This window comes from Trachinotus anak, unplaced genomic scaffold (genome assembly GCF_046630095.1).
Source record: "Trachinotus anak isolate AG129_WGS33_773 ecotype Australia unplaced genomic scaffold, CSIRO_AGI_Tana_v1 ptg000013l, whole genome shotgun sequence".
Taxonomy (NCBI): domain Eukaryota; kingdom Metazoa; phylum Chordata; class Actinopteri; order Carangiformes; family Carangidae; genus Trachinotus; species Trachinotus anak.
In genome coordinates this window covers 28865050-28891435 of record NW_027273864.1, presented here as the reverse complement: position 1 = coordinate 28891435, position 26386 = coordinate 28865050, and the positions used below count along the sequence as shown (strand labels likewise).

Sequence of the window (26386 nt, the reverse complement as noted above, 5' to 3'; positions counted from 1 at the left end):
CACATATTCACTAATTGCAGCCAGCTCCCATGCAAACCGACACCTGGAGTTCACCGTTTCCCAGGGACCCTGCGTGTTGTCTGTTTGTATGGTGTTTCATGAGAGGTCGAAGGTGATGGGATACATGTATACTGCAGAGGCTTGTAAATCGGGTGGGGGCAGTGGGTCAACGGGGGCCCAAAAGTGAGTTTTTGCCCCCAGACTTCATCCGGCCGTGGTCCGTTCTGCAGAGTCACAGCCACTGTCTGCAGATCAGCTCAGTGCATAAACTTAGCTGGAGGGGGTAAATATAGTAACGGTGTCAGATCCCTCGTGACCCCCACACCCAGAGCCCTGTAGCCCCACAGCTGAGACACAGGTCTGGGGCTCACATGAACCTCCGCTGCGTCTCTTTCCCTCAGAGTTATAACTTCACTCTAATGACTGCAGACCAGAGGAGTTCATCTAGTGAGTGAATCAGGGAGCCTCTGCTGTGAGCGTGGAGTTATTGATGTAACCTGCGGAGGCATACAGCTCTGCTTTCAGCGACAGGTCACAGACCTCCAAACCTCCTGCCTCCACCAGCAACAACAACAACAGATCCTCCTTTAATCTTCAGAGACTCCACAACTGAGCAGGGAACCAGCACAAAACCATAAGGTAACAAAATGTAGTGACGTCTGTCAGCACAAAAACCTGCAGAAATGTCACATGTTGAAATATCTTTGTTTTTACTGATCAGTTTACAACATATATATATATATATATATATATATATATATATATATATATATATATATATATATATATATATATATAAAATCTTATTTTTGTAGTGATGGTAAACTGCAAATACAGTTTGTCTAAGATCAGTGACGGTTGTCCAGGTCCCATTCACTGCTGGTCTCATACAGGACGTGAACTCAGGCCTCTTCTGTCATGTTCACACCCACCTGCCTTCACCTCCATGAGGTTTTTACTTTCTACTGCAGTACATGATTGTCATACAGCCTCCTGCTCCTGATCACTGGTGTCCACTTACTCATGATCTGGGTGTTTTTCATGGTTTCTTAGTTCCAGTGAAGGGAAAACTTTTCCCTGTGGCATAATAATGACCCTTTGGTGAGAAAACTAGTTCTAAAGCACTTCTCTAAGCAGAAGTTACCAAGTCCTTTACAGAAGGACAGAGAAATAGTGGAGAGAACAAAATATATACTTTAAAAAAGCTAGAAGCAGTTTGTATTTAACAGTAGAGACATGATGCAGCTGGAAATGAACCACTGATGTTTAGACATACCTTTTTTAAAGTTAGGCACTGATTCGTTTTTCAGGACACGATTCCAGTGTCAAGGACCAACTTCAAACAAAAGTTAACCTCTGACTTAGTGGCAACAGTCAGGTCCATTCAGAAAAATAGTTCTCCCACTTTAATGTGGAGGAACTTGACTGACCTGCTCAGAGCTCTACTCTCAGCCCCACCCAACGCCTTTGGGATGAACTGGAACTCACTCCAGTTCTCATCACCCCCCTCCACTGACAGACCCACTGATGCTGCTGTGACAGGTAATGTGAATATTACTGGGCCCAGACGCAGAGAATGGACAGAGGCTCGCAGGGTAAAGTGAACAGAGTTTATAGTGAACAGTTGTAAGAGGCTCAGAGGAGGAGACCAGGAGGTGTCTGAGTCCGAGCAAATCCAGTCCAGGTGGGGGCACGTGGGGAGGTGCTCAGGTGAGTGTGGAGGAAAAACCACGAGCTCAGCACCACTGACATAACTGAGACAACAACCTGAGGAGGACAGGTGAGTGGGTCCGGGGTTTATATTCACAGGTGGCCTGACTGGAGGTGACCAGCAGGTGTTCAGCATCAGGGCGGAGTCAGCTGGTTGCCAGGAAACCAGGTCTGACACACACACACACACACACACACACACACAACACAGACAAAGGGAGGGGGAAACAAAAGTGGGGGCGCGGTCTCAGACCGTGACAGTTGTGGCTGAACGGGAGCAAACCCCTGCAGCTGGGCCCTGGTGGAGCTGGGCCCTGGTGGAGCCGGGGCCTGGTGCAGCGGGGCCCTGGTGGAGCCGGGGCCTGGTGGAGCCGGGGCCTGATGGAGCCGGGGCCTGGTGCAGCGGGGCCCTGGTGGAGCCGGGGCCTGGTGGAGCCGGGGCCTGATGGAGCCGGGGCCTGGTGAAGCGCGGCCCTGGTGGAGCCGGGGCCTGGTGGAGAGGAGGCTGTGACAGCAGCAGGTTTATGTGGTTAACCTGACCACCACCTGCTGATCACACAGAGGTTTCCCCTCTTTAAACAGGGCCGCGACCCTTTCTGTGGACAACATGGAGTTTCAGCGGTTGGGGCTGGAGGAGGAGGATGATGAAGACGATGCAGCCATTCAGTACATGATTGAACAGAGTCTGCTGGAGAGCAACAAACAGAGGGAACCTCACAGAGACTCCACAGCACCAGACGGCAGGAGGTCAAAGATAAAAACATTCTGCTCAGCTCCTCCACCACATGAGCCTCCACATTTACTCTCATCAGCTGTAGTCCCACTTTTTTCTTCATCTTAATTGTTTATTGGAGCAAATATAGAAAAATATAAAATATAAAAAAATATAACTCAATACATTCATAAATAATAGTTAAATAATTAAAATGATGGTTTAAAAAGAAATATGACACTTTATACTTCTCATGCTGGATTATAGTAAAAATGCTAATTTTACATCCGGAGTCCCCGGGCAGGCAACAGAAAACAAAACATTACAAGTCACAATAAACATGTTATCCATATTTAGTTAAAATAGTTTTTGACCTGTTGTCTGTTGTCTGTTATTATTGGGCTCCATACTAAAATCATTTTCGTTTTGCATGATGGAGGAAACTTATATTTACACAAAATACATTTATATGAATAACTAAGAAAAAAGATAAATTACAAATGCTGATTATGAGACATAAAATTATTCATACTGGATCCACAATTAAAGAAGTTTTAAAGCTGTCTTAACTTTTTGCACCGATATTATCCCCTTATTTTTATAACGTTGCTCTTTGTTCCTCTCAGCTCTGGGCTGGACTCTGCAGACAGCAGCCTGATCTTCACTGCTATAAGACAAGGTGAGGGAGGGGGACACAAGGCTTCTGCTGTGATTTATTTCATCCAAATGAAGGATAGTGTTGCTCTGTAACTGCTGCATGTGTAAATAACAAGTTGACCATATCAAATTGAAAGATGATTGGTGTGTTTCTGCTGCCACCAAGTGGCCAAATAAAAGCAGTTATTGCAGATTTAATCATCACAGCTGTCTATCACAGGTTTAATGATCTCATCTCAGTCCTGTCTTCTGCTCCAGTCTCCACTTTGACTCCAAAACTTTTGGTCTCTCAGATAAAGTTAAAAAATAATATTTGCATATTAACAGATGTAGTGTTTTTAAATGAGGGAGAAGGAGAGGATGTCATTTAAAAAAATTGTAAATGGAGAAACTGAACTGTTTTGTTCAGAGTATTTTTGTCTGAGCAGAGCCTCGGGATCTGTCCACCCTCCAGGTAACGAGAAGCTCTTGAAGGATCTGTGTGTCAAGCACAAAGATAAGTTTTTACAGACTGACAGCAGAGGTTGGATTCCTCTCCACGAAGCAGCAGCTCAGAGCAACCACACCCTCCTCGAGCTCACAGTCAAAGGTTTGTATCTGATTTATTCTGATTCTCTACAGCTTTATCATTACAACCCCCCCCCCCACTGATCGAACAGACATGATGACACTTCATGTTTCCTGTGCTCCAGCTTCAGGCCGGGACTCTCTGGAGTGTCCAACCCTCCGTGGGCAGACTCCTCTCTTCCTGGCAGTAGAATGTGGTCTGATAGAAAACACCTCCTTCCTCCTCAAACATGGGTCCTGCCCCGACAGTCAGGACCACGACCAGGACTCACCACTGCTTGTAGGTAGGCTGACCAACATTTCACTGGCTCAAAACCTCCAAACTGTTGTGGCCAAGGAAGAGGTTTCCTGTTGTTTCACATTTCATGATTTTCCAGTTTTGTCTTAATCAACTTCTTCTTCTATCTTCTCCTTCTTCTTCTTCTTCTTCTTCTTCTTCTTCTTCTTATTATTATTATTATTATTATTATTATTATTATCATTATCATTATCATTATCATCCATCTGTAGGAACTGTCACTGTCTTGTAAAAATCACAACAAACCCATTCCTAACATATAGTTTTTTTACAGAATAGCTGATAAAGTACAGCTTGTGTACATGTTTGTCTTCAGTCTTCAGTTATAAACCACCTGTCCTGTGTCTGACTCCGTCCCTCTGCAGCGATCCGTTCAGACCGCGCTGACCTGGTGAAGCTGCTGCTCCTGCGGGGCTCCAGGGTGAACCAGCAGGGCTGCCACGGACGCTGTCCCCTCCACGAGGCCTCACGTCTGGGCAGAGCGTCACTGGTGACCCTGCTGCTGGAGGCAGGGGCCCAGCCAGACCCCCGCAGCCACTACGGCCTCACGCCTCTGGCACTGGCAGCTCAGGCTGGACACCTGGAGGTGGTGCAGACTCTGCTGATGAGAGGTGAGGGGGGGGGGTCTCTACACTGTGACTGTGTGTCTCACTGATCAGAGTTTGGTCAGTTAATAAAAGAGAAGTTAGGGACTGTGTGAAAATGTCAGTCAGGGGTTCTTCAGCTGAAAAAGAGTCTAGTAAATACTATGAAAGTGATTATTGGGCTTTCCACAGTAATGCCCAAACCCTTGTTTGTAATTTTTTTTCAAAGTTTTCAAATCTAAAAATAAGAACTCAGCATAAACTGTAGATTTGTGCTCGTTGTTTAATATTTTTATTTAGGTCACTCCCCACAGCTCTGTTAGTGTTTTGTATATATTAATGACTGCTGATGTTGACAGAAAGAAAAATCTGCAAATGAAAATGAATCCTTAGCAAGTGTGATGCCCCATTATTTACTTTATGTAATGTAATTAATTATTTCTTATATAGTCCATTTTTAAGGTATTTTCTCTACTGTAAAATGTTTGAACTCATCATGTTAATTGTTGATACACAGCAGTGTCTGGGCCTGTGCAGTGTTTACTGTCTGGAAATTGGACGAGCGGTCAGTGGGTGCTCAGTGTAACCGTGAGGGTGTTGGTGTGTGCTGTGCAGGCGCAGACGTCCTGTCCCAGGCCCAGGATGAGGCGTCCATCCTGTACGAGGCGTCTGCCTCCGGACACCCGTCTGTCATCCGCCTGCTGCTGGAGTACGGTGCAGACGCCAACGTCGCCAAACGCTCAGGACACATGCCCATCCACCGTGTGGCACACAGAGGACACCTGCAGTAAATGTTATATTCTGTTCAATCAATCTCACTTTATTCATATAGCACCTCTCCCACAGGTCAGTGCTTCACAGAGGACTGACACGCTGATAACAAGACAGGACAAGTGTAAAGTAAAACTAGATACTGATGCACATGAGGGAAAAAACATGGTGGAAAAAGTGAGAGTGAAAAAGGTTTTAAAAATAATAATTTAGAAATAAATAATGGTAATAAAACATTTTGATCTAAAAAAGCAGTGGGACTAAAGCAGCAGAGGAAGTGAATGAGATGAAGAGGAGAAACTAATGGGAAGCACCAGAACTTAAAGGGCCCTGCACCTGCCTTTTACCAGACAGTGACTGTGTAATGAAAAGGTGTGACTCAGTTGCATTATGGGAGCTGTAGGATCCACTGTGTTCTTGAAACGCCACCATATTTATGGAAGTACAAAACTAAATCAACTTAGGACTTTGTTAATAATGATATTTTAGTGAATGCATGTAGAGTAGCTTTGGTGTCTGCTGTTATACTGTGTGTGTGTGTGTGTGTGTGTGTGTTTTCTTCAGAGCTTTAAAGCTGCTGATTCCAGTAACTTCAGTGGGAGATGTGAACGACAGTGGGATGAGTCCTCTACACTCTGCTGCTGCAGGAGGACACCCACACTGCATCAAGGTGTGTGTGTGTGTGTGTGTGTGTGTGTGTGTGTGTGTGTCTGTGTGTTCAGCTCTCTGTATTCAGTTCACTCAGCTGTACAGAGATGATCCAGGGTTTGAACTTCTGTCTCTGAGCTCTTTTTTTTTTTTTTTTTACACAATTATTTAATGTGACCATCACTGTGAGCGTCTCCCAGGAGACGCTGTCTGGAAATGTGAGTCATTATCCCCATTTACAAATGATGTCATGTCTCCGCCCTCCTCCTTCAGCGCGGCCGTTCAGATCACACAGAAACACTGACACTACTTGGTCTCCTGGTCAGTGTAGTTACTATAAATCATGTTATGTGGCCTTTTTATGGGTCATGGTGGTGGGATGTTATCTCTTGTGATTATGACCCCGTGTGATGATCTGACCTTGTACTTTCCATATTAATGATTCATTTTTTTAAACTTCTGTTAACCTTCTTGATGATAAACTACAAGTAGCATGAGCATACTTCTCATTCACTGAACATTCTTCTTCTGCTCTTTTTCCCTGAAGGGTGTATTCAGACTTCCTCCACTTTGCTGTAGCTGTGTCTTGTTTCAGAGCTGCACAGGGTCTGAGGACGGAGGAGGTCACGTGCTGAACAGATCATGAACATGACTTTAGGCTGTGTGAATAAAACTGAGTTGACTCCTCCAGGGTGAAGCCAACAGGAACCATCCGTTCACTTCCTGCCTGTGTGTTGATGTCGGGCATAATCCTGACATAAATTCAACCTGTCACAGTATCACTGATTTTATTGTTTTTGTCTGAGTACCAGTGTATCTACAGACACACACCAGTGCAGATAAAAACACAGAAACGCTCGTACATCAGTGAAATAAACCGTTCAGGTACAACATGATTTCCCCCCGTCCTGCCCCAACAGGCCACCACCACATGAAGGACTGAAGGAGTCAGTGTTACATGTATAACTGTAATTCATAGTACAAGAAAGATGACGCAGTAATGATAGTGATAATTGAAAAACAACAGAGATATAAGGAGTAATAAAGGTCGTTAAATAAATCTGAACTAAAAGGAAAATAATATGAATGTCGAGCAGATTTAGTAACAATCTGTTAGACCACACTCAAAGCAGTCACACAGCACTTTAACCCTCTCCGGATTCCCATCAGGCCTTGCTGGATGCAGGTTATGACCCCAACTACATGCTGCACCCCTGGGTTCGCCGTAGCTATGACGACGAGAGGAAGTCGGCTCTCTTCTTTGCTGTCTCCAATAACGACGTGCCGTCAGTCACACTGCTGCTGGAGGCTGGAGCCATGGCCAACCAAGACCCAGTCAAGTGTCTGCAGGTGTGTGTGTGTGTGTGTGTGTGTGTGTGTGTGTAGGGGTGGGGGGCTCAGGTTTCCTGCTTGATGGAAGTTTCTGGGTGATCAACAGTTTCTGGTTTGATGGGAGCTTCCTGTAGGTCTTCTCGTCACAGTGAGGTTGCCAGGTCTGGCCTCATCCCGTCTGCACAGAAACCAATCAGACCATATCAGGCAACCTGCACTCCACCTGGAGATGCTGGATCAAAGTACCAGGCGGAGGGATACACTGTTATTCTCTTAAAAAATAGAGACAACAGAGCTGCAGTGTCGTCGGTCTGTCAGATACAAATACAGCAGAACTTTATTGAGCCCTAAGCCGAAAAACAAAACCTGATAACACTGATCAGAAGAGCCTGTTGCTGATCCACTGACTGTGTCTTTAAGGTTGCACTGCGTCTGGGCAACTATGAGTTGATCAACCTGTTGCTGAGGTTTGGAGCCAACGTGAACTATTACTGCAGAGTGAACACAACACACTTCCCCTCAGCGCTGCAGTACGCGCTCAAAGACGAGGTACCCTGCTGATGGAGACTGTCAGTGCTGAAAGAGTTGTTGTCTCACTGATCTTTCATCTGGCCTGGTGTGTGTGTGTGTGTGTGTGTGTGATAGGTGGTCCTAAGGATGCTGTGTAACTATGGTTACGACGTGGCGCGCTGCTTCGACTGTCCCTATGGCAACAGCTCCCACATCCCTGGAGACTATGAGGGCTGGAGCGACAGTGTGATCAAAGACACCATGGTAACGAGCAGGCTGTGCCATCAGCACCGCCGGGGGGCGTGGTCGCTGCACCTGGGGCCACACCTGTGCCTCGGCGGGTTTCTCATGAAGCGTTGTGTCTGTGTCAGCGCAGTTCTGCGAGGTGATCACCGTGTCCTGGCTCAGGCACCTCTCCGGCCATGTGGTCCTCATCCTGCTGGACTACGTGGATCACGTGACCTTCTGCTCCAAGCTGAAGGCGGCTGTGATGGAGCAGCGGCAGTGGCCCGACATCTGCAGGCTGCAAGGTGAACCACATCACACTTTATCGATCCTGAGGGAAACCAGTGACCCTCATCACCCTCTCTCCTCCCCAGAAAACGCCCGCTGTCTGAAGCACCTCTGCCGGCTCAGGATCCGTCGCTGTCTCGGTCGCCTCCGTCTCCGTTCCCCCACCTTCATGAGCTTCCTGCCGCTGCCGGGGCGGCTGAAGGACTACATCCTGTACCGGGAGTTGGACCTGTACGGCCGGCAGAGCACGCCGGGCTGACCCGGGACAGAGCAAGCTTCAGTATCAGTGTTAGAATATCTGCAGAAACTCAACACCACACTTTGAAGTCACGGTTTCACTTTCTGAACTTATTTTCCACATCATTCACACATTTTACAGTTAGAGCCAAAAGAAATGGGATTTCAAAAATGAGTTTTATTGTATTTTGAACATCAGTGTGTTCTTATTATTCTTATTTTCTATGGTTTTCTATGGTTAGATGAAGAATGAAAACAAACCGTAAACAAAAGTCAAGTTCAGATCAGAGGAAACAACCAGCTGTGAACCAAACATTTCAATCTCTTTTCATTATAGGAAACAAAAAGTCAAAATAAAATGATTCCAACAACAGATGTTATTCTGTCAGCTTTCATTTGTATTTAACCACACTGGACATGAAACGTGGTGACAGCTGCTACAGGCGTGTGTGGTGATCAGGAATGAAACATTTCCACAGAAAACAAACTGAGTCCTGATGAATCGAGCTGAGCTGCACTGAACTCACAGATTTTACATCAGACACCTTTGAGTAAAATAAGATTTAAAGATTAAAGTTCAGGATGATTTTTTTCTTCTTCTTTTTTTAACATTTGACACTGGTCTGAACTTTCTGCTGGGAGTCCACACAACAACAGGAAGTCCCAGAGGTCACAGGTCACAGAGACCACGTTTAATGACCAGATGGCCCAGGCCTCTGTTGACTCTGATAAACAACTCACAGCTCTGAGGGAAAAGTTAGAGGATCAGTCGTTAGGATTCAGTGTCCTGAGCCTGAGTGGTGCGGCAGGACGTCAGCAGATAAAACTGGACTCAGATCAGCAGCATTTATCCTTTTCACACCATCAGTGATGCTGTGTTAAAAACAGTGAAAACTGGACGTATTAAATCATAGTGATAGTCAAAACAAATCATCTCATAATTCAGATTTTGAATCTAAGTGCAACAGAGAGACCTACAGAAGTCATGACATACAAGATGAAGCCACCTGTGTGTGTGTGTTCACATTGTATTTGTGTAAATATCTCATAACTTGAAGTCCTTTACTTTGAGCATTTACTCCTAGAAATGACTCTATTTTCTCCTTGTAGCAATGAACCTGCTCAGGTGATTTCAGGAACAGTCAGACTCTGGGACACTGAGGGAAGCTCCTTCACAGTGATGCTTTTGACAGGAGGAGCCTGGTTCTTGTTTTACTACCTGATTATTTGAATCAGTTCATTTATTCAGTGTTTGGTGTGTAGGATGTTTCCAGAGTCTGAGGCGACGTCTTCAAATGTCTTTTGTTCAAAACCTGAAGATATTCATTTTCAATTGTAGAAGCCAAAAAATAAACCACCCAGAGATCGTGTTTGTGTCACCAGAATGTTTCCCAGTTACTGTGCGCTGTCATCGCTGCCTGCATCATGTTCACTGACTGAAGCTCTGTCTTCACTGACGGCACCACAGGGACGGGGTCGGGCCGGACTGTGGCTCCTGGACAAAGATGTCCATGAAATCTTAAAGAACCTGTTGCTACAAACTTCCCTGAACTTACACCGGTGCTGTGAGTATCAACACAACCTCTTGTGAGCAGATAATTTAGTGGAAAACAAGTGAAATAAGTTGCCTGTGAACATTTTACTGAGACGTGAACCTGCGACTTTTTTCTTGAGTGGATGAGTCGTTGATTATCAGAATGATTTCTGATAAATTTTCTTTTAATCCACTAACTGTTACAGCTCGACTTGGGATGGGAACTTTGTAATGTCACTGACATTTATGCAGCCGACCTCAGCTGAGTCACTGTGGGTGGGAGGCTTGTTTTTGACAAGAAGCTGTTGTGTTTTTCATTATCAGTCACATTTTAACTCAAGTTTAAGGTTCTGGATGTGATGAAAACACAAACGGTCCTGGTTCAGTTCCTGAGACTTTGAGGTCAAAAGGGTCATTAATGAGTTTGACCTCACCCTGAACTCTGTTGGCACTGAAGTGTGTGTGTGTCTCTGCACCAGCTGCTGCTCTCCTTCTGTTTGCATGATGATTTCAGTGACTGAGGATGATGCTGATGCTGTATCAAAACCGTTTCACATGAACCTTCTCAACCCCTTCGACATCTGAGGCCTTCACCTGCCGGATGTGTCTGTTTGGTCAGGAAACACAACATGAGCCCAAAAGCTTCTGGAAAGATTTAATCTCACTTACTTTCACTGTTCTAACAAACAGTCAGGATGATGTCAGATGCAGAAAATGCTGCTAAATAACTCTGATCAATCATTGAGGCTAATATCCATGAATAAATATCACGATCTGAGAGGACACCGTCGCTGCTTTAGACTCTGTGAGGACTGTAACAGGACTGTTTGACGCTGTGCTGCAAACTGACTCAAACAGAAGAACGTGGACGTGAACGTGCATGCAGTTCTTTACCAACTCCTTAAACATGAAGTGAAACAAACCAAAGACTAAAGATGGCGTCTACATCTGCTCTAACACACACACACACACACATTCAGAAGAGCTTCCCACCAGAGAGACAACTCCACAGCAGGCAGGTGTTGTGCTCCGTGAGCTGACTCAAGTCCGGATTTGCTGATCAGGATCAGACTGGAGCTGAGTCCGCAGCAGATCCGACAGACTTGAGTGAGCTCAGATAATACTGCTGATACTCCTGACATTTCACTCTGTCTCCGATGCACTTAATGTCTTTACATTTTATACATTTAGGGGGAAGAGACATGTAAAAGACAAAACATTTACCCAAACATGTGGGTAAAGGTACAATAAAAAAATAAATTATCACCTCGATAAACCAAAAATAAAATATTAATATTTTACTCTCTTTTTTTTTCTTCCTGGGGTAGAGTTCCTGTTGTTGCCCAGCAGGGGGCGGTGCAGCATCACGGCCGACCTCCAGGGCTCCTTCAACTGTGATTGGCTGACACCGTCTAATCGGTCTGATCAGATGGGATAAACCGGTGACATCTTCGGCAGAGACACCACGGCCGATTCTGCTGACACTTGCAGGATGATGATTTGTATTATATATATATATATATATATATATATATATATATATATATATATATATATATATATGTGTATATATTTTTTTGTATGTGTCTTGACACATTAGAGGCACGGCTGGATGATACATAAATTATTATGTCAAATTTGTCAAATAAAGTTATTACATCAGGTTCAACAAACTTCAGTTGTTCTGTTATCCAACCATATCACCCGGCCCCAGTGTGAGGAGCAGGGCGGGTACTTCTCTATACTCTATACTTTCGTTACTGTCAACAAATCCCATGAAAAGACCAAAACCAACAACGTGTCAGATCATCTCTTAAAGCTTCTCTTCCCTGTGTGCAGCCATTTTTATCTCACAACCTTTTAGTCGACAAAACAACCGCATCACATGAAGAGTCCATGAAGAAGCTGTTTCTGGAGATTTTGATTGTATCACATGATCTGTTTCCATTTTTCTAAGCATTTTCAGGACTGAAAATTGTAATTTTTGACATTGGAAACAGGAATCTGATGAAAACATTATTACCACATATTATCAGCTGATCCGAGGCTGTGGATCTTTAAAAGCCAAAAAGTCTTCAAACAATAATAATTAAAAAAAAAAAGAAGTTAATTTGACCATTTACAGTCCAATGAGAAGTGAGCGAGTCCTCCAGCTGAGGCAGACTGAAAGCTCCAGAACAGCTGCTCAATGGACGTTTAGATTATTGTTGACTGCTGACAGGCTGCTGAGTTCAAGGCCGAGAATGAAGTTTCAGGGGAGTTCAGGGGTCAAAGCATCGACCATGATCCTCAATGTTCAGCTGGGAGCCTCATTTCTGATCAGCTATCAAATAAAAGCATGAAATACCCCCCAAAATAATCACATACATAAAAAATGTTTGCAAATAAACAGTTACATTCTTAAAAATGTTGAGTAATTTCCCAAAGCAGTTGGTCAGTGTAGTTTTTAGCAAACGTTGCTCACACATGAAGAATTGCGCATTTGTTGGGAACTATTTTCAACGGCGGATGAATCCACAATTGATGCTTTAGAGAGTGTTTCCAGCAGCAGGACAATGTGTGTGTGTGTGTGTGAGACTGAGTGAAAACTAACTACAGTGTGTGTGTTCATGGTAATGAAGGAACATGTGATCCAGTACAACAGTGTGGCTCACTGACGTGTTTTAACAACAATAGAGCTCTATGGCACAAAGGAATAAGAAGTATCAGGCTTTTACACACACACACACACACACACACACACACACACACACACACACACACACACACACACACACACACACACACACACACACACACACACACTACTTATTAGTTGGATGCATTCATTTTCGTGGGATTTGTTGACAAGATGAAAAATATAGAATATCACTAGACCAGATTTGGGAAACTGACACTTATGCTTCCAATATTACACAATAACCCCGAGGATGATTTTTACAGGACACCAACTACTAATGTTTTTCAATTAAGCCCCAAAAACGGACAAATAGCTTTTTAAAAATTATCTATACTCTTGTCTTAAAGCCTACTTCTATGAAATTTCCGTTGCACTTTATCAGCCTTCTCCCTGCGGGCGATGCTGCCCTCTGCACTGCTGAAGGAAAAAAGTTGCCGTCTATCATCTCCATCTATTGCTTTAACAGATGCTTGGATGTGTTTCGGATGCGTTCTCAAGGTAACGCTAACAGAGTCTGTCCTCCTGTCCAGGTTTGGTTTCTGTAGAGAAAGGAGAGTGAGGAGGAGTGGCATGTGGGGGTGGGGGGTGGGGGGGGGGGGTGGGGGGGCGAGTCAGGGGGTGAGTAATGTGAGTGTGGGCCAAGTTGAGTGGGCGGTCCATGGGATTCAGCTGATTGGTCGTTCAGAGAGGACGCTTTGTTCCACAGACAACTGTTCCCAGGACGTGTGTGTGTGTGTGTGTGTGTGTGTGTGTGTGTGTGTGTGTGTGTGTGTGTGTGTGTGTGTGTGTGTGTGCCTCTGCTCTTGTTTGTCTATCTTTGTGAGGACCAATGTGTTTGACCTTCACTGTGCAGAATGATGTACATGGAGAGTTTGACACTAGACGCCTGTTTTCACATTCATCCGCTGAGGAGGGAAACTTTAAAGATCCCCTGCAGACACGTTTGAAGATGCTTAAAATCACTCGCGCTGTGTCTGGTTTGGGTTTTCTACAAAAATGTGAAGTTAAAATTCTTAAAACAACTTTCTCCCTCACTGAAAAAAATCAACAATTGGTGAATATGCAAATATTTTTCATTACAAAAGTTGAACTGCCAACACAAGAGTCTCCTTCACTGAAAAGTGCAGTCTGTGTGTGTGAGCTGGAGGCTTCAGGTTTCCACATCACACCAGTGTCAGTGACAAACTGGACCACGACTGACAAAGCAACTGTGATGTAAGAAAATCACGCTCCTGCGCACACGTGTTAAACTCAGATTAAAGGAGAACACAGAAAAACGTTCCCTTCAAATGAACGTGAAAACTTCTCGTGTCAAACTCTGATCAAACATTATTCAAGTGAAGAGACAGGAAGTCAGTAAAGCCCTCTTCAGACTGGACTCATTTCTCTAGGAGGGGGGGGTCATTTAACCCCCCCAGTCAGACAGACAGACAGACAGACAGACAGACAGACAGATAGATAGATAGATGGATAGATAGATGGATAGATAGATAGATAGACAGATGGATAGATGGATTGACAGATAGATGGATAGATGGATAGATAGATAGATAGATAGATAGATAGATAGATAGATAGATAGATAGATAGATAGATAGATAGATAGATAGATAGATAGATGTTTTGTGAAATGTAACTTGTCGACCATGTTCCATCTCTTTTACTCTTCACTCTAACTACATCAGATATGATTCAAGCTAACGTTGGTTTGGTCAGTTGCTTCTCTAGCTAACAGTGGCATCTGGCAGGTACTGGGTGTGGATCTATCGGACATACAGTTTGTGTGTAGCGACCTGTTTAAATGTATTCGTGTGCAGACTCCAGGTTCTGACATTGTTCTCTGGGCGGGTCCTGGGTAACGTCTCTCTCTGTGTGTGATGATTCAAATGAATTAGTTAAATGACAGAGGAGCACGGCCTCCTCCCGTGATGCTGATCCTGTTCAAATGGGTTTAGACTCATTTCTGAATGGAGCTGGACCACAGGGTCAGAATTCAGTTCAGGTTCAGTTTAATGTTAGTACTGGGTTTGGTTACTGGTGATGAGTAAGGGGAGGGGCCAGGGACTGCAGTATATCAACAAGGTCCTCACAAGTATAGACCTACAACCAGTGTGTGTGTGTGTGTTGTGCAGAGGTTTTCCATTTCAGCTCCACTGTCCCACCTCCTGCCTGTTGCTATAGTAACCACTTGACTGTAGAAGGTCCATGTTTCCATGGCGACGTCCTGGAGAACCCTATTCCATATTTACAGTCGAGACGTCTCAGCAACGTGACCTAAACTAACTGTGTGCGTGTGTGTGTGTGTGTTCAGAGCTATGGCAGGTTGTCGTCCCGCAGACTCTCCAGGATCCGGACCAGGCTCTCCAGTCCGAACACATAGCCCCGGTCCGGCCCGTCGTGCACCGCTGTGTCGCCGCGGAAACCCTTAAAGGTGGAGTGGGCAAAGTCGATCATACGAACGTCCACCAGGGGGGGCTGCTTGGGTGGGGGGGCTGGAGGAGGGGGGAAGGAAATTAAATTTGGAGAAGAGGGGGAGGAGGAGTCTGGATGAGGGTGAGGCGAGGGGGGTGGGGGGAGGAAGGAATTGCAGTCTGACTTGGTGGGTGGGGCCTGTTGAGGGGGGCGGGGGGAGGGGGAGGGTGGAGCCATTAGTCCAGTTCCCTGAGAGGACAGTGACCCTGGGTCTGGGGTCTGGCTTATGTCCGTTTCACAGGGAGTGTCGGGGGCCAGAGGAGCGTGGGGCACGGGGCCACAGTGGGACTCTGCAGGGGCCGCAGGAGTCTTCTGTTGCCAGGCTGCATGCTGCCCAGAGCTGAGGCCTGAGGGGCCCTCAGGTTCCTACAGACACAATCAAACACAGTGTTGGAGGAAATGAGCGGACAGCAGATTGATCTTTGATCGGTTTAAAGCCGACTCACCTTTCCCTCGTAGATGATGAGCAGGGAGGAGGAGTAGAAGCGGTAGGACGCCTGCCTCTCCAGCACGGCCTTCAGGCTGCGAAGCTTATTCAGGATTGGCTCAAAGAGGTCCTGCCTCAGGCCCTTCCCATTGTGCATGTACTGGTAGAGGGCCTGGCGGAAGCCTTCGATCGACAGGCCGCGGCCATAGTACTTGTTCCTGCAGAGGTAGTGACCCGTGTTCAGCTGGTACACCTGCAGGGACAGATGGGAAACCGCTCCAACATTTAAATGATGACAACAGTGCAAGTGTTCAAAGCCAGTTCATTCTGTAATACATTCAATTAAACTGCACATGAGAATCAGGCCATAGCTCCATCTGTCAGACTATTTATATTATTTCCCCACATCCTCAGGCCATGATCTCTTCTTCAGGGCCGACGCTCTGATGTATCCAGTAGAGTAGAGTCGATGTTCTACCTGCATGCCGCACACTCTGACTCCCAGCGTCGCTGAAGTGCTCTGCTCGCACTTCTTCATCTGCCTGGCCGCCTTCTCCTCGGAGGCGTCGTCCCCGTGCTGCCTGGTGCCCATCTTCAGGTCCAGGATGCAGGGGTATGAGAAGTGGTGAACCACGTTCTCCAGCAACAGGAACTCTGGTTAAGACGCTGCAGTGAAGGAGCAAACTTCTGTTGGACAACCACACCATCCCTGACGTGTCCCCACACAACAGCTCATACTGTTCTTTAGCCGAATCACATTTAATAAAAGAATAAAAAATGAACTAAGTCTGTTAAACAGTTTCAGAAACAAAACATGGAGCAGACAGCAGCCCTGGTGAATCTGACTAGAGACAGATGGGCCTCGTTGAGGACAGTGTGTGCTGCTTATTCACTCTCCTCAGCTGTGTTTTCCTGGCAGCTGCAGGCTGCTCTTTGAAGCTGAAGATCAAAACACAACCTTTACCCTGATAACCTCAGACACCTCCAGCCCGCTCCTTTATTCCTGCCTTTTTCCCCACAGTCTCACTCATATGTACATCCAATGCCTCTTATGGGACAGGAAACTGTTCAACCACCAATCAGAGATGTGGGCACTAGTTATAAAAGTCCTTGTTTATACACAATACATTTTCACATAATTTCTGCAGCTAGATTCACTCAGGTGTGGCGACAGGGCAGTCACCTGTGCCTTAATTATCACCAGACACTGGGTCAGGTTTATTCTTCAAACAGCAGTTTGACAAAACTCATCTTAACATCAGGCCCAGTTGCTAGTTTTTTTTCCAGAGCTTTAAAGCATCATCTCACAGTCTCCTTGAGTGGATGGACTTAGCTGTGAAAGCTCCGACTGGCTGAGGAAGGATACTGAAGAGTTTGCGGTCCTTGGACTCAGATCTCATTCGGCTGAGCTGCTGTTTGTGACAGCGGAGACTCCAGGGGTTGTGGCTGATCTTCTCTGATGTCAAACCACTGTTCCAGTCCAACATCTGGAAGGGAACGTCTGAGTGGATCTTTGGGTCCAGCCTGGGACTCTTCAGCTCTGCAAGACTGTGGGAGAGGGAGAGAGGATGAGAGAGGACAATGTCAGTGATTCTCTGTTCAAACTGTTACATCTGCGGTGGATTTAAAGGTCCCATATTGTATAAAGTTAGATGGCCATGTGTTTCTGATTCTAAAGCAGGTCTAGGTTCTATATTAATACTGTGAAAGTATCAAAGCCTCAGTCCACAGAGAAATGCACACAGCCTGTATTCAGAAACTGAGCCTTAAAACCAGCCGTCAGGACTTCTGGAACTTTGTGATGTCACAACAAAGCAGTCACCACCCTCGGCCATGCTACAAGCCCCGCCCACCTGGACCCACATCCAACCTTGCAGGATTTGGTTTCTCTGAGTGTTTACCTGAAATCTGCCATATTTTTATTAGATCACTCACAATACAGTCAGCCAATCAGAAGAGAGGCTCAGATCCTCTCTTCTGATTGGCTGACTGACCTGTTGTTACTAGAGCTCCAGAGAGAAGCCTGAGAGAGGAGACGTAAAACTACACTGAGATGGTTTTTATTTCTTTTTGCATTATTTACATGAATATCACCCGTGGACCATCTGAAGTCTGAGATATTCTCCTGTACAGAGCTGTAGCTTCCTTACAACTGTCAAACAGACGCTGTGTTTTTATGTTCAGCTCAAACTCACCAGAAACTCCTCCTCTCTGTTATTTTCCACCAGTCTCTCTCCGTTTTCCTGTCATATCTGTATATTTATGATGCAGATCCATGAGGCCTCAGATTCAGCCAAATTTTTTCCCCATTTTCAATCTGCACTGGTGTGACTTTCCCTTAATTTGTGCCACCCTGAGCAGATTTATATTTTTTTTTTTTTGCACCACATTACACGGCACTCCATCCAATAGTTATTGAAATTTACTTAACACAGCAGCAAATATGAACCTCGAGTTGGTGCTAGAGACAAAAGTCACAGGATCATCAGTCTCAGCTGAATTCATCATCTTCTGAGGATTATGAATTAAAAACCCAACGATATTCAATTTCCAATGAAATAGCAGAGAAAAGCAACAAATCAAATCTGTTTCCTCTGCTTTTTCTTCCTTCACTATGATCTTACTTGTCAGAGGTGTCGGTGTCATGCGGCTCCCTCCTGTCGGGCCGCTCCTCCTTGTGGTCAGAGGAGGATGAGGAGCGATGGAGGCTGCGGCGGGAGTGCTTCCTCCTCGGCTGCTCCCTCTCGGGGGGGTCGCGCTCCTCGTGCTCCGTGGTCCCTCCCTCCATGTGGCTCTCCACGTAGGGGTAGGCCACCAGGTTGATGTAACCGTCAGAGTCGCCTTCGAAACAAACCAGCACCACACCTGACAGGACGAAGGAGAAACACAGACAGGATGTTTAGAGTTAACAGACACATCAGGTAAAGACACAGAGAGAAATATAATCCAGCTCAACTCAGGCCGGAGAAGAATCCAACATTCGTCAGACTGTGTCATTTTTTCCTTCACTTATTTCTCTCCTGAATATCAGGACTGACAATACATGGCTGTGATGTGTGTGTGCGTGCACATACACCGACTGTCCCACCCATAATTATTATTATCATGATTATTAGTGGTAGGAGCTTGACTTTAAGTAGTACTTGCGTTTATTATGTAGTACTAGTGTCTTTGTAATGTAGCTGTAGCAGGAGAAACACTCACAGAAGTGGCAGCACGAGAGGTTGTATTGGCAGTACTGGTAGTATTATATGTAGTATAATAACGGATCTGATTCTCCACCTCAGAGACACAGCAAGTTATCAATAATAAAGAAACACTTCCTGTTTCACAGCAGAGTGAATGGAGGTATTCATAAACTGATGGATGTCTTAATGATAAATACACTTTATAACATTTCCCCCACATCCTCAGGTGATTACCTGCAGCTAACCTAAGACGCTTTGAGACATCTGACATGATGTTTGCCCTGAAGCTTAGTAAAAGCCGAGTTTGGAGGAAGAAGAGACAAACAAAAGCTGCATTTTAAAGGTCGTCTCTTTCTTTCTGTTACTCGCTTCTTCATAAACAAGACCTGAGACAAGTCGGGCTGATTCAGAATCACAGTATTCAGTCTGATCTGGTCTGCAGTCTCTAACAAGGTGCATCATCATCATCATCATCATCACCACCACAGGAGAAAAGTGTGTGTTTCTCAGATCAGGTCTATCTTATCAAAAAAATGAATTCATGCAAGTTTGGTTCAGGTTTTTTATGGCTCCATTTGGGATCAGGTACAAAGCTCTTCATGGTTCTACAGTAAATATCATTATGTTCATATTCGTTCATAATCAAATTCTCCACATCCTCTGAGAGAGATTTAGACACTTAAACATGGAGCCGCTGTTCACTGTAACTCAACACTGAGACCTTAATGTTGGGTTTTGCCGTTTGCCAACAGTTAGGGCTCATACCACATGGGCGCAAATACTCTGAGCAGGCGAGTCCCCGGTTCAACTCCCAACCTGCCGGGCTCTTTGCTGCATCAGCCCTTCTCTCTGTCCTATTTCCTGTCACTCTTCACTGTCCTACCAAATAATAAAGGCATAAAATGGCCAAGAAATAACTTTAAAATGTAGAGAAGAGTCACAAAGGCAGGAAACTGACTCATGAACCACCTTTATGGACTATCACACCAGAACAAGTAGCAGCTTGTAGAGTCATGAATTAAAATGATGAATTTATTTCTTGTGAATTTGACATTTAATTTGTATGAGGAAGAAATATTTCTTAAAGGATAAAATTACACTGTGGAGCTGGAGTAATCAATATTTCCATGTTACCAGGTGATTCTGTGTAACACATAGTGCTGTTCACCTGCATTGTGACCAAAAAAAAACAATTCACTTGTTTCATCAAATGACCCAAAATTACATTAGATCTGCACTGTGATTATGCTGAACAATGAAAATCCATCATCAAAACACCAAATATCTTTCAGAAAATGGTTGAGGTCAGAGAACTGAAGCCGTTTGTTGTCTTAGCTTTCATTTGTCGTCCATCTGTATTTCAACATTTAGTAAATGTTCTGGAGACTCAATTGAGGAGCTGTTAACAGACAGAATAACCAGTCACGAATGTCTGACAACGTTTTATTGAAACTTTACCTCGTTATTTTTAGCTTTACAAACTGAGTGAAGCATCACTTCCCCTGCTGAACGTCCTCCCTGTTTAATTCTGCTGTCAGTTTGCTCACTGGTGGGAAATCAGCTCCACATATCAAGTCCCAACTGAGGAGTCAAATATTCCTCTGAGCAGCAGAGAGCAAGCGCTCTCTCCACAGAGACTCCAACTTCTTCACCAGCTCCTCACCACAACACAAGGAGAAACTTAATCTGAGAATGTCAAACAGTTTGAGGATGAAACGACCTCGAAGGATTCAGAAAGTCACGCTGGGCAGCTGTCCATCTGTCTGTCTGTCTGTCTGCAGTTATTTAATCAGCAGGACAATGGTAGTAGGGCAGAGATCCAGGGTTAAATATAGACTCCTTATGGACCGCTGTTGTCATGGCGTTGGGACCCACAACACTAAGGGGTGGACTTGTGGGAATACAGACATACTACTGACGGCAGATCAATGTAGTGGGAATGTAGCCACCAGCTCACTGTGCTAAAGACACTGAAAAGCAAGACAGAAGTCGGAGGTGGATCAGATTTTGTTTTCATCATCTGACTGGTTGTTTAGTCTATAAAATGTCAAAGGATTGTAAAAAATGTCCATGATACTTTCCAACTTTTGGACTATGGATTAAAGACCTTACATTCACCTGACACTAGAGAGGATTCGTGTTGCTACAAGAGGGTGTTCTCACAAATTTTATGGCAACCTTTTCTAACTTTTGTAGGAAAAATGGAGGCTACTGTTATTTCAAAGTGACCCTATGTGACATATAATTACTGATTTATCTGTCTGTAACTTTCAAGCATATTTTCATTATTCATCATCATTGTTATCATTTATGTTTTCTCCTTTTTTCCCCCTCTCATCTACTTTTGTTGTCATATTGTCATATTGAATTTACTTGTATGTGTTAGGAATTTGTTTAATGAATCGACTCCGACCATAAACGTGGCGCAGTAATAATATTATAGGGACGGGGCTCTGTTGGAGCAGGATGTAGGGGAGGGGTTATGTTGTCTTTGTTTAACTGTATTATGATACATTACATTTCTTATATTTTTGTATGATCTTAAAATACAAATAAAATACCTTGAACAAAAAAATAATGTCTTCAAGTTAGAGTCTAGATATTGAGTTTATAATCATATAAGATACTAAGAGTCTACAGTCATGCTAACAGCTAAATGCTAATGACTGCATGCTAACAATGCTACAGGCTAATGTTTAGCAGGTTTAATGTTCATTTGGTGGGATATATAGTTTTAAGTGATCATCATTAACAATCTTCCATCCTACATCCCGCTATCCAGCAAGTGATGTAATATGTGTGGCGTTGGATGTCTTTAGAACTAATCCACCTTCCCTAAGAGAATTTTTTTACGCATTTAAATTTATAACATTTACAATTCAAATGAAATCAGACTCTATGTTTGATACAATATTGTATCTGTTCTGCACTTTTTCTGCAGTAGCCATTCAATGTATTCACATTCTGTAATTATCTCTATGCATATTAGTTTTTATTGTTTGTGGTGCAGTCTGCTGTTCCTGGAGTGGATTCAATTTTCCTACCAACGCACAAGGGACTCACAGTATTTCTGTTTGTAATTTTTTCTCATTTAAATCAGCCTCACTGTTTACTATTCACTCTCCCACAGCCTATCAGAGCCGTGTAAAGTTACTGCTACAGCCAAGTGAACATCTCCACACACCACATTAAAAGTGTTAAACTGACGTCTGTTAATGATGTTTGTGATGACAGAGGTTGTTCATCCCGCCTACGTCTACAAAACCACAGTAACAGAACAAGAAAGAACAGGCTTCACTGGGCCCTGATCTTCTAAAGAAAATCTCAAATCTCAAAGAATGTTTGCTGCTGTATTTAACCACACTTGCTCTTGGTACCAGTAACAAAACTGAAAATATACAAACCCTAAGAGCCGTTTTAATTTATTCTGGATGGTTGGAGTTCTGGTCTGGCTGAAGTTGGACAGAGCTGTGATCTCATCAGACCCCATGCGCCAATAAGAATGATAAAGGTGTAAGTTATCCCACCCTAACAGGTGCAGCATAACCAGCAGGACAGTGAAGGACATGTCACTCACATAGTCCTTCCAAAAGGCCTCATCAAGCACTGTCAGAAAAAACACCTGTGTGGCTGCACTGAGGCTCTGCAGGAGATTTCACACTTACTTTTATGTTGCTCCAGAGATTTTGCATGAGACTCTGCAATTTATTTATTCATTTTTTGCAGCTGTGAGCAGCACCTCAGTATCTACTGTGCAAAGAACAACAGAAATAAATTACATTTCATGAGTAATTTTGTAGTTTTCTAGTTTTCTGGTGTGACCCCACTACATTCTTAAACTTGTGTATTATCAGTGTGCAGTGTTGAACTAGGGCACGGCTCATGTGTTGCAGAGCCTTCCTGTCAGACCTTCCTCCTGTCACACATTTCACTGTCAGAGAGTTGAAACTAATATATCATAATAATGACTGACTCCATTCCTTTTTTAAGTGCTCAGTGTCGGGGCCTGGATGTTTTGTTTACTGGCTGACTGTCGTGACTTAGAGGCACAACAAACTGGAACAGAGCCATCGTTAATGTCATTAGTTCCACCTGCTCCACCCACCATCAGCCTCTCTTCATCTTCGTCGTTACATCATTTGCCAAAATGGTAAATAGGCCACATACATGTAGGAGAGGTGCGTGTTCCTGTGCCTGTGTGCTGGCTGTCACAGGGTGTTTGCGTCTGTTACTACAGCAAAAGAAAGTAGAAACAACTATAGTATGAGCATAGTGATGAAGAGCAGAGCAGCTAAACCACTTTACTTCCATTAAACATCCGTACTTCCTTCCCTCTCTTCTGTCTGCTTCCCTCTCCTCCACCACCAAACACAGACGACTATTTAGAGCATTAGTATTTAGACCAGTGTTTGAATTACATGATAGCCGGAGGTGGGGTAAGTGGGGGGGGGTAAAAGACTCTGCTCTAAAAGCAGCAAAAGCTCACGTCTGTGCCTGACAGCTGGATCAAACTCACACACACTGTGTCTCTGTTTATTTCATATTTCATGCAACATTTCCATCAAAAAAACTCTAGCAATAAGTGAGACAGTGTGCAGTCACTTCTATTTTAAAGCATTTTTCAATCCGACGAATAATATGAGAAATAAAAATAAAATCAAATAGAGATCCAATATCCTGTAAGTGGGATAGTTTGAAATCTTTGAACTGGTCTTTACCCTCTGTCCATAACATAATTGAAGCGGACATGTTCCAGTGTGTGTGCGTGTGTGTGTGTGTGTGTGTGTGTGTGTGTGTGTGTGTGTGTGTGTGTGTGTGTGTGTGTGTGTGTGTCATATTTTATTGTTTGGGATCTGGTGTCATATTGGACACAGATTTATCTACAGTGAGCTCATTTGTAATCTTGTGTTGTGACTGTGGTGAACTGGCCACGAGACAATTGTTGACACTGTCCTGTTGTGAGAATGTGAGTCCACCATGAAGAGTGGCTCCACAGTGACCTCTGACCTTCCAGTTACGACAGACTGGCACCGTACATGCCTCAGAATCACATACAACAACTAAAACCTGCTATAACTGATTTTTTGGAGGCAGCAGAACCAGATGAAGACAACACTGACACATCATCACTTTTTAAGTTGAACTGATGAACTTGTTAGCAAACAGCTGCTTTATTACACATCCAGCAGTTACAGAGCAACATTATTATTCATGCTGAGATGTGTTTGTGTTCATCTCTCTCTCTTTTAACTCTGGTTTTGGTCTCTACCAACTCCTGAAGAGGATGTTTGTCTATTTAGCTGCTAAATGCTGCACTATGTTCACCAGCTGGTGTCTCTGCTATGAGAGCAGTGAGAGTGAAGCAGAGGAGTCAGTTACAGACCGGACAGTTCAACAATGAGCAGAGGGAAGCTGCAGGCTCAGGTGTATGTTTGAAGATAACTGGTGTCCTTCACTTGTGAGTCGCTTTGGATAAAAGTGCCAAATGTAATGTTTATCCATACGAGTGACCTCTTTTACACCGTCACAGTGTTTTCACAGTCACTGTCACACTGTTATTATAAAATATTGATTAGAGCAGGTGTTGTGCATAAAAAATAGTTAAAAAGTGAACAAAGAAGTCAGACGTCATAAACATCCAGCTTCTGTCAGCAACAGTACAAACACTAACTTCACCAAACCAACTGAACAAAGAGAAAAATAAGAACAAGCCTAAGGACAGACATCACCGACGAGCTCATCTGACGATGGGGCTGAGGGAATAAATCAGGTAAAAAGGTTGGGAGGGGTTGATAAAAAAGCCTGCTACTGAACAACAGCGAGTTACGACTGACCTTTATACTCTGGAGTGAACTCCTTCATCTCTGGAGGCAGAGACTCGTAGAAGCGCTGCTCTCTGCTGATCAGAGGCTTACACACTGTGTGGTCATCATAACGCATCATACTGGTGTGACCCCCCACCTATAAACACACACACACAGGTTTAAAAGGTAAAACAGGTAAAAAAAAAAAAGTGATATAAAAATCTAAACAGCATTTGTAAACAATCACAACAGACAGATAAAAACACAGTTTCCTCTCACCTGGTGTACGAAGGGCTCCAGTGGAACACCTCCTCCTCGTTGTCGAAGTGAAGCCCCTCCCCCCTGCCCCGCCCCCTGTAGCTTGCTGTCCATGTTGTTGGTGTGAGGGAGGCACATGGCTCCTGGCGAACGCACTGCGCTTCCTCCTGCAGAGGAGAGGAAGGATTTAACACGGAGGTGACACAGAGAGCGGCTCCGGACCCGGTGCACGGTTCTGCTCATAACAGCAGCTATAACTTGTCAGAAAATACTGAAAAATGTTCATTACATCTCCCCAGAGTCCTAACTGATGTTAAATGTAATATTAAAACAGTCCCAAAACCTGAGGATGACCAGTTTACACTGATATGAAACAAAGAAAAAGAGCAAATCTGCACATGAGAGAAGCTGGAACCAGAGAATGTTTGCAGGCCATTTCATTTCCTGGATCGATTAACCATGGCAGCTGTAGTCTAAACACAGACGGAGCCACATAAAACCCAGTCTGAAATTGGCAAATTTATGATTTATTAGGGGAACTGTGGTCAAAACATAAGAAAACAGGATTTCAAATCTGATCAGACATTTGATGTCAGCTGCTGGTCCTCAGTGAAGGAGGTAAAGTCTTTGACGTGGGTGTATTTCAGCTGTTCAGGTGAAAACCAGCAGTTGTTCACTGCAGTCTGGACAAAGATGAAATCACCAACACTGAATCAACGTAAGCATCATCATTCCCCACGTTACTCTTGTCCTCTGTTGCTTATTCAACCTTTGTGCAGAAAGCTTAATCTGAACAGGAGGCAGCAGGACGCAGCACCACCAGACTGTTCTAACAACATGTGCCATATGCTACAGGTTGCTGCTGTCAACCTTTTTCATTTCAGAACATTGTTGTGGCTTAAAATACAGCGTACGGTCAACAACGTGACACAAGCTAAACAGCAGATTTACCTGTTATCATTAACACCGTTTACTGGCCTTGAACCTGTTGCTTCTTGTTTATTCTGTTTGCTGAATCCTGGTGAAGTGTTGCGCAAGCCAGTAAAACTCAGATACCAGTGAAATTGTGTGATTGCCATGGCAACATGGTGAGCCAGAGTTCAATCAATCATTTTAAAAGCAAATCTAATTCTTCCTCCAGCTGACTAACTCTGCAGACCACTGTGATAGATCAGGGTGATCCCGCTCTTACCCTGGGCATGGGCTCTGGTGTGCAGTGATGGGGAGGGGGGGGCACAGGGCACCACGGGCTGCTGGGAGCGCACGCCGGCCCCGGGGGGAGGCGGCGCCAGACCGAAAAACCACCTCGTAAAGCCTCCAATCAGAGTGCTCTAATCCACCACTGGCAGCACGGAGAGCCAGTCAGGACAGGGTGGGGGCAGAGGTGGGGCGTGGGCAGGAGCGACAGGATGTCGGTTAGGCAGAGTCACCACTTCCTGCAGAGAGAGGAAACAACAAATGGTTAATGTGTATTTAAAAATGAG

The 26386-nt window shown here is 44.4% G+C and overlaps 2 protein-coding genes across 7 annotated transcripts in view; one reads left to right on the top strand and one right to left on the bottom strand.

Moving 5' to 3' along the window:
• Nucleotides 1–374: 374 nt before the first annotated feature.
• Nucleotides 375–8914, top strand: asb14a (ankyrin repeat and SOCS box containing 14a). 6 transcript variants are annotated; one of them, XM_071493476.1, is made up of 13 exons: nt 381–639; nt 2293–2457; nt 3049–3101; nt 3534–3668; nt 3772–3930; nt 4310–4555; nt 5144–5315; nt 5864–5969; nt 7118–7297; nt 7700–7828; nt 7925–8053; nt 8166–8319; nt 8389–8914. In XM_071493476.1, the coding sequence occupies exons 2-13, from the start codon at nt 2318–2320 to the stop codon at nt 8559–8561; spliced, it is 1776 nt and encodes a 591-aa protein (XP_071349577.1). In that variant the 5' UTR covers nt 381–639; nt 2293–2317; the 3' UTR covers nt 8562–8914. The 6 variants fall into 6 exon arrangements, with proteins under 6 accessions (XP_071349579.1, XP_071349575.1, XP_071349577.1 ...); XM_071493478.1 differs by lacking the exon at nt 7700–7828 and having other exon boundaries at nt 375–639; nt 8389–8680; XM_071493472.1 differs by having other exon boundaries at nt 382–639; nt 7925–8319.
• A 1797-nt stretch (nt 8915–10711) lies between these two features.
• ip6k1 (inositol hexakisphosphate kinase 1) overlaps nt 10712–26386 on the bottom strand; it is a 30692-nt gene continuing 15017 nt past the window's right edge. Inside the window, exons 2-9 of the mRNA XM_071493480.1 lie at nt 26095–26338; nt 24924–25069; nt 24675–24801; nt 18277–18517; nt 17019–17200; nt 16131–16306; nt 15672–15905; nt 10712–15591 (exon numbers count right to left, since the gene is read on the bottom strand). Coding sequence (XP_071349581.1) covers nt 15067–15591; nt 15672–15905; nt 16131–16306; nt 17019–17200; nt 18277–18517; nt 24675–24801; nt 24924–25040 — 1602 coding nt within the window. The 5' untranslated portion in view covers nt 25041–25069; nt 26095–26338 and the 3' untranslated portion in view covers nt 10712–15066. The remainder of the gene's footprint in view (nt 15592–15671; nt 15906–16130; nt 16307–17018; nt 17201–18276; nt 18518–24674; nt 24802–24923; nt 25070–26094; nt 26339–26386) is intronic.

What these genes read in the sequence shown, in the direction of transcription:
- asb14a (XM_071493472.1), top strand. Translation starts at nt 2,318, where the DNA reads ATGGAGTTTCAGCGGTTGGGGCTGGAGGAGGAGGATGATGAAGACGAT. An exon ending in GCACACAGAGGACACCTGCA is followed by an intron (nt 5,316 to 5,863) that starts GTAAATGTTATA and finishes TGTTTTCTTCAG; the next exon opens with AGCTTTAAAGCTGCTGATTC. An exon ending in AGTACGCGCTCAAAGACGAG is followed by an intron (nt 7,829 to 7,924) that starts GTACCCTGCTGA and finishes TGTGTGTGATAG; the next exon opens with GTGGTCCTAAGGATGCTGTG.